At 40.3% G+C, this 13,346-nt stretch overlaps 2 protein-coding genes across 4 annotated transcripts in view; one reads left to right on the forward strand and one right to left on the reverse strand.

Annotated features, from left to right (window-relative positions):
- CEP95 (centrosomal protein 95) overlaps positions 1-9,455 on the forward strand; it is a 43,381-nt gene extending 33,926 nt beyond the window's left edge. Inside the window, exons 18-20 of one of the 3 annotated variants that reach the window (XM_070390099.1) lie at positions 1,861-2,007; positions 2,254-2,325; positions 8,714-9,455. In XM_070390099.1, coding sequence (XP_070246200.1) covers positions 1,861-2,007; positions 2,254-2,325; positions 8,714-8,740 — 246 coding nt within the window. In that variant the 3' untranslated portion in view covers positions 8,741-9,455. Of the gene's footprint in view, positions 1-1,860; positions 2,008-2,253; positions 2,326-2,584; positions 3,409-8,713 lie in introns of those variants that run through there. The other 2 variants (XM_070390098.1, XM_005887760.3) reach the window with 2 other exon arrangements.
- A 2,713-nt stretch (positions 9,456-12,168) lies between these two features.
- The window catches only part of SMURF2 (SMAD specific E3 ubiquitin protein ligase 2), a 110,675-nt gene continuing 109,497 nt past the window's right edge, over positions 12,169-13,346 (reverse strand). Inside the window, exons 18-19 of the mRNA XM_070390100.1 lie at positions 12,699-12,774; positions 12,169-12,366 (exon numbers count right to left, since the gene is read on the reverse strand). Coding sequence (XP_070246201.1) covers positions 12,267-12,366; positions 12,699-12,774 — 176 coding nt within the window. The 3' untranslated portion in view covers positions 12,169-12,266. The remainder of the gene's footprint in view (positions 12,367-12,698; positions 12,775-13,346) is intronic.

The following is a 13,346-nucleotide window of genomic DNA, read 5'->3' on the forward strand; positions in this document are numbered from 1 at the left end:
CAATGACTCAGTCATACATCCATTCTTTTCCATTCTGGTTTGTCAAAGGATGTTGACAAATATCCCATACAGTAGGTCCCTGTTGTTTATCCATTCTCTCTATGAAGGTTGGCACCTGTTAACCCCAGCTGAGCCGCTGCATCCCGCCCCCTCAACCCTCTCCCCTTTGGCAGCTGCCAGTCTGTTTTCTCCACCCCTATTGTTTGTTTGGTAGATGGGTTCACTTGTGATATTTTAGATTCCATGTATAAGTGATATTATATGGTATTTGTCTTTCTCTTTGACTTACTTAGTAAGATAATCTCTGGTTGCATCTGTGTTGCTGCAAATGGCATTATTTTGTTCTTTTTATGACTGAGTAATGTTCCATTGCATATATGTCCCACATCTTCTGTGTCCATCCATTCCCCTGCTGATGGACGTTTAGGTTGGTGCTGTGTCTTGGCTATGGTGAACACTGCTGCTATGAACGTCAGGGTGCGTGTATCTTTTCAAATTACAGGTTTGTACAGATATATGACCAGGAACAGGATTGCTGGATCAGATGGTAATTCTATTTTTAGTTTTCTGAGGAAGCTCCATATTGTTTTCCATAGTGGCTTCACCAGCTTATATTCCCACCAACAGTGTAGGAGGATTCCCTTTTCTCCACACCCTCTCCAGCATTTGTAGACTTTTTAACGATGGACATTCCGGCTGGTGTGAAGTGATACTTCACTGTTTTGATTTGCATTTCTCTAATAATTAGTGAGATTGAGCATCTTTTCATGTGCCTGTTGGTCATCTGAATTTCTCTACTGCGCTTATCTTAATGTGAAGTCTTAATTCTCTCTGACCTCCTGTGTGTCGGTATTTTTCCAGGATGACTGCTTTAGGGGGCTGGGAACATGTTCTAAGAGACAGGAACTTAAGGTGTCTTTACATGACCTCGGATTCTACTCAAAATCAGGAAAATAATGGATAGGTATGCTGTGAGATCTTTCCACAGGATACTTGCTATTTCATCCTTATCAAGCTTGTGATTCCAAACTAGCAATATTCATCTCTAGAGTAAAACATTATGGTAATTCTACTTCATGGGACTAAATACTCTGAAGGGAGTCATACTATTATCCTCATTTCTAGAGGATACTTGGGCTTTGAGAGGTTTAATAACTTCACACTAAGGTAATATCACCGACTAATGAATGCATGGCTGTACTTCGGTCAAGAATTCTTACTAATCAGTGGAGGACAAGTGGGCATATCCAAATCCTTTGAACAGCTGTTTATCTGTGGCCTAGATAATAATGACGTGGCCCTCAGCTGTGCACAAGTGGACATGCAGCATTTACTTCTGCTCTGGGGTTATTTTCCTGTATGTATGGCTGCAGCAAAGAACCTTTGGGACACAGGAAAAGATGCTGAACATCATTAGTCATTGAAGGAATACAAATGAGAACAACAGCGACAAACCCCCACCCATAAAGGTGGCTAAAATAAAGTATTGGCGAGGATGTGGAAGGTGGAACAGAGGCAGAGCTGGTGGGGTTATAAAACGGTGCAACCACTTTGGAATACAGTCTGGCAGCTCCTCAGAAGGCTAAACATGATCCAGCGCTTTCACCCCTAGGTAACTATACGCAGATGTTCCTACTGTAACAGCCCTATTTATAATAGACAAAAAGAGGAAACACTACCAGTGTCCATCAGCTGGTGAATTAACAAAATGTGATATCCATATAGTATTGAAGTATTATTTGCTAATATTTCCAAAAAAAACTCTGTGAAATACAGTCAGTATGCATACCTCTAGTTGGGCAAAATTTTATTCCTCCATGAAAACTCCGCATAACTTTTTCTGACTTAAATAATTAACAGATATTTAAGAAACTGTTTGAAGAAGGTTTACAAATTCAAAAGCAAAGGTTACGAGACCTAAGAAACTATGCCAAAGAAAAGCGAGATGAACAAAAGAAACAGCACCAGAATGAATTGGACTCAATGGAGAACTACTATAAAGACCAGGTGGGCTCACCGCTCGTTCACCTTCTGCTGCGCTTGATCTTGACCACCTGCTGTCATGAGTCTGTGTTAATTCAGAACTTGTCACTACACAGGTTAGACTGGCTGAAATTTAGAATTAGCTAGTGCTTGACCACAGTGTAGAATCTGTATTGCTGATTTGCATTAAAGATTTTAAGCCTGTGAACGTTAATTGTTATATTTGGACTACAAATACAAGGTTTGGTTTTTTTTCTTCCCTGTAAACAGTTTTCATTGCTGGCAGAAGCCATATCACAGGAACGTCAAGAGCTCAAAGCCAGAGAGAAATCACAGGCCCAGGTAATAATTAACAAGATAGAAATCATTTATTTACATTTTTAAGAAATAGAAGTGGAGAGGATACTAGTAAGATCTATCAACGATTCAAAACCTGTATTCTGTGATTTTAACTTTACCTGTTCAAATCTCTGTGAGAGCTGCTGCTAAATTATTAAAATTACTGCAGAAGCTTAATGAGTAGGAAAGTAGAGAGGGAATAAAAATAGATGAGGGCCTGGATCGTGTTGTGACTAGCAAGATGACATGAATTCTCTTTTAGATGTTATATAAGGTGAAGAGGGAGCTGAGATCTAAGATGGAGAAGGAAATTCAACAACTGCAGTACATGATAACACAGGGCGACGACGACGCTTTTTTCCGGGAATTGGAAGCTGAGCGCTTCAAATGTCGGCTTCATTTGGCCTCCTTTCAGTACAGTAAAAATCCCTTCCTATGATGCCAGGCTTCCTCAGTGTGGACTTCACCAGGGCAGAGCTAGAACTGAGCCAGTAAAATAATCTAAACCAGAAGAATCATTTCTGAATGACTTTTGACTAGTACTCTTTATGAAATAACTTTTAAAATAAATACTGTTTCTTAAAGTTTACTGCTTTGAATTTGACTTAAAACTTTAAAAGAGGTGCATGAAAGCAATTAACAAGGCTCAATTGAGTAGCCAGCTCCTGAAGCCTGTTGCTTTAGATGAACAAAAACAGCACTTGAGGACCAAAAAAAAAAGATCTCTAATTCAGAAAAGAGCTAAAGTGTGGGCTTATCATTAGAGGTGGGTCTTAGGGTTAAACCTTAAAAATACAATGGTTAAGTCTGTGTAACTTTGTCATATGGAGGCTGGGAGATGAGAATTATGCATTATGGCCTCTGTCATTTGGGAGGGGTGACAGGTGTAAGATCATCCATCTGTGTTCAAAAGAGCACTCGTAATTGCAGGTGGGAAGGAGTACACCAACCCTGTTCTGGGGAGAGCAGAGGAGGAAGAAGGAAAACTCGCTCAGAGTGATGTCCTTCCTGAATAGGAGGGCTTCCGTAAAGGCCAGGAGGGGCGGGGGGACCTCAGAGCAGTTGAGGAAATGGGAACTTTGCTAATCAAAGCCAGAGAATGGCAGAGGGCACCAGAAAAGGATTGGGAGGGAGAAGAGAGGCTCCCATTAGGGTGTACAGAGAGGAATATATGGACAAGGATGAAGGCCCAGGGAGGCCAGCTGGCCATGATAGGGTGGATCTGCTTACCTTGGAGAGAAGAGTAGCAGCTGAACCCAATGCTCTGGTCCCACGTGCTGCCCTTTTGGAATGACAGCTGACAGGGTGGGGCCTCTAGGCAGGCAGGAGTTCCCTGGATAGCCAAATTCAGAGCATCATGAGGACAGACATGCAGGGAGCTGCAATATATATATTGTGACAGTTAGTGCAGGTGAATGGACAGGATGCGGGAAATGCACAAGAGCCAGAACATAAGTTCTAAAACTGTTAGAGAAAAATAACATCTGGCTAGATATACATGCTATATCCTTAAATAAAATGAGCAAATCTTGAAAACGCTGTGGTATGAGTGGGTATAATGCAGTGTAGTCAGTACAGCATAGACAGAGGGTGGCCTCTATGGCTCAGTCAGTCAAACATCCACCTGCAGAGCAGGAGACTGTCTGCAATGCAGAAGTTCGATCCCTGGATCAGCAAGATCCCCTGGAGAAGGAAATGGCAACCCGGTCCAGTATTCTTGGCCTGGGGAATTCCCATGGATAGAGAAACCTAGTGGGCTACACATACTTGTTCATAGGGTTTCAAGAGTCAAAAACACCTTAGCAACAAAACCACCAAGGTCTGGAAGAACAGTCCCCAGGTGTATATTACTAACTCACTGCATAATATACTGTTCGAATTTGTTATACAGGTATCATCATGCTTGTTTTAATTTTTCTTTTTTCCTTTTAATGCTTTAGGACTCTTAAGTTAGTTCTGCTAGCTCTTTATCAGACTAAGTAACTGGGAATAACAAAAAAGAAGAACAGGTGAGGGAATTTACCAGGAAAGGGATGGGACTGCTAAGCAAAGGTCAAACAATAGGAAGCAAAAGATGCCAGTGCATTTTTGAAAAGTAGAATGCAAATTTATGAAGCGGTAACTTTACTCAGTGGAAGGTCTTGCTATCCAAGTACCTGTGGAGAGGGGATTATATGTGAAGCCGGTTTGCCCAGAACCACCCAGGGAAAGCTTATGATCACACATTTGAAAAGTGACTTGCTGCTAAGTCGCTTCAGTCATGTCCGACTCTGTGCGACCCCATAGACGGCAGCCCACCAGGCTTCCCCATCCCTGGGATTCTCCAGGCAAGAACACTGGAGTGGGTTGCCATTTCCTTCTCCAATGCATGAAAGTGAAAAGTGAAAGTGAAGTCGCTCAGTCGTGTCCTACTCTAGTGACCCCATGGACTGCAGCCCTCCAGGCTCCTCCGTCCATGGGATTTTCCAGGCAAAAGTACTGGAGTGGGGTGCCATTGCCTTCTCCGGAAAAGTGACTTAGAACTATAATTTAACTGTAACTGTATGGGGATGGGGGTGGGGGAGGAGGTGTTACAGAATGAGGTGGTTTGTGTGAGAACTAAATCTATAAATATCCTCCTCCTTCATTCCGTCTGCCCCCCACCCAAATCAAACTGTCTAAAAGTAATGAAGAGCACTATTAACCACATCGTCTGGAAATGTGGAAATACCAGAAGAGCTGACAGAAGGTTTAGGAGTAGCAGCTTCTGGAAAGTAAGATGGGTTTGGGGAAACAGGTGATGAAGAGTCTCTCCTCTTTTAATGAGATACAATTGATACATATCTTAAATTTATACGATACCTTAAATTTATACAATTTCATATATCAATGATTTGATAAATGTACATATTGTGAAATGATTACAAGTGTAGTTAAAATCTGTTAGCTCAGATTTTTTTTAAACTGGTAATGAGAATTTTTTTTTTAATAACTGTGTATGTTTAGCTTTGTATGTGGGACACTGGAGAATTAGCTGCCTCTCCTATAAAATGTAGAAAGGAAAAGAAAACCTCTAAGTAAGGCAGGAGGATAGAGCCTTTAGTGAAAGAACTAAGGGTGTCGGGGGAATTTATTCACAATAGAAAGAAGTAGCACATTGAAAACAGGGAGAGTCTGCAACAGGAGAATGAGATAGGCAGGGCCGACAGAAGACGGCAATCATTAAGAGAAATGGCATAAACAGAAGGAATTCCAAAATTGGGGTTTAGGCTGCAGCTCACAGAGTGATCTATTAGATTAAATCTAGACATGCTGAAAACGTTGAATGGAATTTCAGACTACTCAAACTCTAACTTAGAATTTGATGGACATGGCCAGTTTCTTCTTAGCTTAAAAAATACACTAAATTTGAACTGCCTTTAAAACTCTGCTCTCTGAAGAACAAAGCTGGCGGCATCAGGCTCCCTGACATCAAACCATATTACAAAGCTGCAGTACTGAAAACAATATGGTATTGGCATAAAGGCACATAAATTAATGGGACAGAATTAGCCCCAAACAATCCCATGGGCCCAGGAGCCTGGCGGGCTACAGAGAAGAGTCAGACACAACTTAGCAACTATACCACCACCACCATATAAAATCAATTCAGTAACAAGTGAGCCAAGAATATACAATGGGAAAGGATATTCTCTTCAATAAATAATGTTGGGAAAACTGAACAGCCACATGCAAAGAATGATGCTAGGCCGCTGTTTTAACTATACACAAATAGTTAACTCAGAATGGATTAAGACTGGTAAGACCTGGAATCATAGAAGAAAAAGGCAGTGAACTCACTGACATCAGTCTTGGCAATGATCTTTTTCCTTTTTTGGATTTGACACCAAAAGCACAAGTGAGACTAAATCAAACTGAAAAGCTTTTGCACAGCACAGAAAACCATCAAAAAAATGAAAAGGCAACCACCGAATGGGGGAAAATATTTGCAAATCAGACATCTGATAAGGGGTTAATATCCAAAGTACATAAAGCACTTACACAACTCAGCAGCAAACAATCTGGTTATAAAATAGGCAGAGGAATTGAATAGATAATTTTTTCCCAAAGATACCTGAGGGTCAACAGGTTCATGAACAGGTGCTCAGCATCACTGATCACCAAGGAAATGCAAGTCAAAACCACAATGAGATATCTCATAACTTTGCTGCCAAAAAATTAGTTTTGGTGACTATGTAGAGAAAAAGGAACCTTGGTGCACTGTTGGTGGGGATGTAAACCGGTGCAGCCACTATGGAGGTTCCTCAAGAAATTAAAACCAGAACTACCATATGACTCAGCAGTTTCACTTCTAGTTATTTATTTGAAGAAAATGAAAACACTGACTGGAAAAGATTATCTGTACCCCCACGTTCAACTGAAGCAATAGCCAAAATACAGAAACAACCTACGTGTCCATCGATGGATGAATGGATAGAGAAAATGTACACATATACACACACTGAAATAATCAGCTTAAAAAAAAGGAAATCCTGTCATTCACAACATCATTAGCCTTGAGGGCATTATGCTAAGTAAAATAAGAGACAAATATCATCTGATCTCACTTATGTGTCAATTTAAAACAAAAACAAACCCTTGTCACCCTTCAAAACTGAGCTTGTAGATTCAAACTGGGGGTTGTCAGAGATGGGGAAAGGAAAAAATGGGTGAAGGGTGGCCAAAAGGTATAAACTTTAAGTTATAAGGGCTTCCCTTGTGGCTCAGCTGGTAAAGAATCCACCTGCAATGTGGGAGACCTGGGTTCGATCCCTCAGTTGGGAAGATCCCCTGGAGAAGGGAATGGCTACCCACTCCAGTATCATGGCCTGGAGAATTCCAGACTGTGTAGTCCATGAGGTCTCAAAGAGTCAGACACGACTGAGCGACTTTCACTTATAAAATAGGTCATAGGGATGTAATGTACAGTATGGTGACTAGGTACTATAATGTATTGCATATTGGAAGGCTGCTAAGGGATCTTAAAAATTCTCATCACAAGGAAAAAAAAATTTGTGACTGTGGTGATGGATCTTAAGACTGTGACCATTTCACAATATAGACAGATAGCGAATCATCATGTACACATGAAATGAATATAATCTGTGTCAACTGTACCTGAATTAAAAAGCAGAACTTTGTCCTTCTGTCTTGAGGACTCTCCACTGTCACCGTCTTTGGGAAGAGTGAGTGGTCTCCATCTCAACTCTTCTGGGCGAGCGAAGTCTTCATGAATGCTTAGATCAGCAGGAGGAAAACCCACCCCTCAGGGTGCTACAGTTGTCTCTCCACTTCCTTTGCTTATAAAACACTTAATCTCTTACAGTCTGACTACAGCTCAGACTGTTTTGATAACCTAGATAAATCCCAGCCCAAACATCCACAAAAGGTATGCTAGAATCTGAGATGTCATGGGCAAAGGGAGTAGGGGAACAATACCAACTTTTAAAAACCAAAAGGGATTTGAAGCCTTGCTGAGGTGAGGTCATTAACGTCATGTTCCCATCATGACTGACTGACTGATTTGCTGCACACACTCTTGAGTTCTGAGCACCTCGGTTTGCACTGTAGCTTCAGAGACAGACACTAGGAACACTTGTTTGGAAGTTCCGTTTTTTTAACCACCATCCAGAGCTGTGTCCCTAAAGCTGGTGCAGAGCCGGACATGTGGTAGGAGCGTGAGAGGTGCTTGCTGAATGGACAGCGAGCCACGTTTAAGGTACATACCTTTTAATGAAATGTAACTTGAAAATCTGACTTGTCTAGTTTGCTAAGAATATTATTATGGGCCTTTAAGCCTTTTTCTGTGTAATTACCTCTGCTCCATTCTGCTGTGCATATCCTACCAAAAGCATTCGGGATATAAAGTACAAATAAATGCAGTGGGTGGTGCTGAGGTTAACCTTCATTGTAATAAAAAGACAAACCTTTCAGGTCACCACAGGGCAGGAAAACGTCACGTATTACTCAAACTTTCAGGTAATTTATAGATGATACTACTACTAAAATCCTTAATGTACTAAAAAGTATATATAAATTTTAGATCATAACAAGTAAACTGGCAATGTGAGGCAAAGCAAAAACAGATACATTTCAAAAGGATGTAAAAATGGACCCCATGCCCACTCTGGGAACTTTAATACAGGACTGCTTCCACTGCACCACCACCCCCTCGCCCCGCCAAGACATGCCTCTCTGCGTGGCCTATGCTGAGGAGAGGCTTACACAGACTGTTGTGGATGAAAAAACATCCAGTTCTCTGTCCACCCATGTAGATAGCTAGACTTTAATTCACTACGTTTATAGAACTGTGAATTATGACCCTTAAAGCCATGGCTCTTTGGGAAAATGTAACTGATTTCTGCTTTTCGAGGATTTTACCGCTCAAGGAAGCAAATGAGGCCCCGGTCGTAGCTCTGCCCTCCAGAGCCTGGAAAGCTGTTACTGGCCACACTGACCACTGAGGCTGCGCCACTGCAGGAGAAAATGAGCAGCTTCCCTGCCAGACCTGACACAGAAGGGTCCCGAGCCCTCATGACAAAGACGTCAACTCAGGAAGGCCCGTGGATTTTCTTAAACTTCACATTTTATGGTCTGTATGTAGTCACTCTCGATAGAGCCAAAGTTCTTAAAAACAATTCATTATAAACTCAATATTCTTTAAAAACTTCGATGCTGTGACAGTGCAAACAGCATTCATTTATTGCTCAACTTCGGCATGGACACATACATAGTTAATTTTTAAAAACCATTTATACAGATGTTATTGATAAAGCTCATGTAACAACTGAGTGAAAATACAAAGAATATCAAAGCTAAAACACTCTGTAATAAATACACATACAATGAAAATGATAAAACTTTGTTTTTAAAGTCAGTTTGAGAGAAGAATATTACAATAAGTGAACTAATTACATCTAGAAACAGAACAACTCAGCATTTGGTACAACCATCATTCTAACGTAAGTACATTAAATACCACAAACGGCAGCCATTGACTGCTGCAGCCTGAAGACAAGCAGGAGGAGCTGCTCTAGCAAACTGTCAGGACGTCTGGGACAAGCTCAGACTCCCATCAATGCAGCCAGCTCAACGCACCGGAAGTTCAAGCCAACTTAGTGTTATAAAATAAAGCAAATTACACTGTATTTAAAAGAAGGGAAACTTGTGCTCTGGACTGTAATTACAAGGGAAAAATAAAAGACTTGATTAAAAATAAAACCCATTCAGGGCAACAAACTATGTGCAAAAACAAAATGTACACTATACACAGCACTATTTAAAAACTCTTTACAACCAAAGAAGTAAGACCCTCTGAAACAAACTCACCTCTGTACTGCATATGTGCTCTACAAAGTAACCACTGTTCATAATTAAGCATTCATGATGCAGAGGCAATGTATGGAAACACGACATCACGTATCTGGAATAACACAACTAGAGGAAGGATTAGGAAAAACCCAGCTAAGAGGGACATGTGGAAATAAATATTCACATTAAACATGAGGTGCAAGTCCAAGGTTCAGTGATTCGGTGGGGGTTTTGTTTGCTTAGCACCTGTTTAGAAGTAAGCAGGTAACGTGACTTTGAGAATGAAATCTAATCATGTTTTTATAAATTATGTTGGTGATACCATAGACTGTAAGGGAGGGGAGTTTGTTTCTTTTAAAGCTCTATTAAGTCATAAAGTTAAAAAGGCACTCAAAAAGCGATGGTATTTGCCTGCTCTATTTTGAGAGTAGCATTTCATTAGTACTTCATCTGTCAGTTACAGTTTCTCTGAAGTGTTCATCATGCACTCACTTTTACTGAAAGATAATAGGCACAATTGCACTGCGCAGTGCTTTAATTTAAAAGATGGACCTGCAACCAATAAGGTATTATTGTGAAAGCCGAAAACTACTGATAATCAAACAGGGCATTTCAAGATGTTCTCCGGTACAACTAAGAATGCAGTAAGAAAACAAAGCAGGAAGAAACAGCTCAGCATAAGCGCATCGCCCACTACACAGTTACCACTAAACCAGATTGCGTGTGGCTGTCGAATCCGGCTGAATGAAATAAATACATAGAAGCTGCAGGAGTAGTTCTCAACTTTTTTTTAAGCAGCAAGTTTTCCACCTCTTGTATTCTACCCATCCCCCCACCCCTCCTAGTCTCTGAAACCTTATGTGAAATTCCTATATATATATATATATATATATAAAAGAAAAATCAGAGCTGTTCTGGGTAAAAGGGGGTGGGGAGTTCGAGGCCTCTGCTCAAATACCAACTTGGCCTTTCTCCGCCCTCTCTTTGTCCCTCCTCTCTTAACCATGACTTCTGAGGCACCTCTGAGGAAGCCCTTGTCTCCAAGAACACAGGCTGAGACCAGTCCATCAAATCAAAGAACACAAAGGGCTGATTCACTTGATAATTAAGCTGCAAAATTTAAACAAAGCTGTCATCAAAATTTGCTATGCTTGATTTTACATCAATGTAAAAAATAAAAAAAATAGTGCAGATTTCTGACGGCTGAATTTAAAAAACCACTCACGACTTCAGATTTTTCCAGGCTCTCACTCCAGAATTCTGGTTGCCCTCTGGATCATGCAACATGCCACGCACCTTGAAAGCTAAGTCTGGATGTTTCAAAATCAAATGCTCATCTTCAACACCAAGGGAACCGAGATTCCCTTACCTCCAAAATTACTCTTCAGACTGACTGTATGAGAGTTAGAACCACTTTTTGTTTTTTGTTTTTAGTAATGACATCTCCTGCCCCACCACCCCCACTTCATTTTGTTAGGTAAAAGAGTTTTCTAAGCTTTGCTAAATAATCTTTCGAGCAGAGTTTTTCCTTTTTCATAATTTTAACTGATTAAGATATGAGCAGCTAAACAGATTCAGGATGGTTTACTTGATAGAAACTTACCATAATTAAAATATAATATGAATTAGGTGCACTTGTCATAGGAGACTTTGGTTTACAGAAATAGTATATATATATATATATATATCTCTCTCTCAAAGATAAGCTGACCCAGTAACAGAATGAAAATCCCATCTCATCCATGTGATCTGAGTAGCTATAAAAATGCAGTATTTCCATTTAAGATGCAAAGTAAATCCAAAATACCTGATCATACTCATTCAAGATAAAAAATTAAGGTTTCTGTTTTAAAGTCTCTTAAAGAACAGGGAGCCCCTGAATGCATCATTTTATTGTAGCAAATAAGCTACTAAGTTCAGACTAAATGGTTGCATTAGGAACTTGACAACCAAAATTATATAGCTGTATTCCAGAGAATTCGTGCTTGAAAAATATAAAAAAGACTCACTTAGGCTAGGTTGAAACATATAATGCTTCTAAAATATAATGCTTTGCTATAGAAAAATGCAATTAAACGTGTAAATGGCTTAATTTTTTTTAAAGATTCTTTTGTAGCCAATTGTTTACAAAGGTAGAATAATTCAAAATAATTTTATTTTATTTTATTTTTTACAAAGAGCAAGTACAGGAGCTGTTCAAAATCATGTATTCAAAATGAAATGTGACTTGTACCGACTGCTGAAGTTGTCTTGATGTTTGATAGACTTGAAATCTGTGAAGTGATTTGAATAGATTACCTTTTATAAAAATAGTAGTAGTCTTTAAGTGTAGAATACTGCCTAACTCTGGAAATGTAGGAAAAGTCAGCATTCTTTAGGTTCAAGATATTAATTTTAAATAGCAGCTGAATGTGGCCTCATGGCAAAGCACAAAGACCTCTTTTTTTCCTTGAAAAGGAATTTCAAAATTGTCCTTCCCCTCACAGTGTCCTAAAATGTTTTAAAGGGGGGTGGGGGGCGCTTTCCTGTATTTCAGCATTTCTTGAAACTCTGCTGAAAGGAGGCTGTCTGTCCCTCAGGCTATAAATAGAGTCCTGGGTAAATCCTTGAAGTTGTCATTCCACAGCAAATCCACACGTTTCTTCGATGGCTGTTAGCAGCTTTTCATATAACTTTTCATAGCTTTCATAGGGCGGAATGTCTATTCGATTGAAGCTGTAAATAAGCAAATCACAGTTCATTCAAAACAGGGCAACTGACTGCCAAGTGTGTGTTAGTTTACACTAAACTAATACAGCCGTATCACTCTGTGTCACATAGAAAACTACAAGAAAGAGGCTACATTCCTCTCAAGTTGCGATTTACTTGAAAACCTCCCAAAGGGATTTTCCTACCCATTTTTGGATAATCTTAATCCACTTAAAAGGAATGATAAACAACTCTTTTAAGGGTCCAATCAGTAAAAAGAACAAATAAAATGTCAAATCTGTTTGAAACTAACACCTATATACCTGGCATGAGGGAAAAAAGCTACTGAAGTAACTCACCAAGTGTGGGCTTTGGGCAGGTTGTTAGTGCAAGCATCGATCTGGTGTATGGTGAAAAGCCGTGGACCTGCGGCACCTGCAGAGGGAGCCAATGTGGGTCAGATCACTGCGGGCACATGTGTCAGTCTTCAAAATCTCAGAATAAAACTGGTACATAAACCACAGGGTCTAGGGCTAAGGGAGTACTGGTGACTCCACACAGCTGCCAAAAGGCCCCCGGAAAGAACCTGGGTTTTTAAAAGCTGGAACCTGCCTTGGATAACAAGCTGATTCCTTGATCTGCTAGCCTTTCGATTTAAGAAAAAGTTCAGGATTGAAACCTTTTGCCAACTTCTACCTTCTATGGACAATCATTGTCCCAAAGGGGCAAATCTAAGATCCAGCACATATTCAAAAAGATGACAGCCTAATGCAAATTTAGGTTTCACTCCTCAGACTTCACACAGAGCAAAAGATCAGCAGTCTAGAGAATAAAGAGTTTGCAGAAATACAACTTCACTTCATGCATCTGGGCAGTCTGCTGGTAACGAGTTCTCCACACAGGGAATGCAGACACGACTCAAGTCTGTTTTCCCCCACAGAATTCTGACACACAGACTGTACGCAGCTCTGTGGAGTCATGTACCAGTCTTGCTTCCCACACCCTCA

The sequence above is a fragment of the Bos mutus genome, chromosome 19, assembly GCF_027580195.1.
Source record: "Bos mutus isolate GX-2022 chromosome 19, NWIPB_WYAK_1.1, whole genome shotgun sequence".
NCBI lineage: Eukaryota > Metazoa > Chordata > Mammalia > Artiodactyla > Bovidae > Bos > Bos mutus.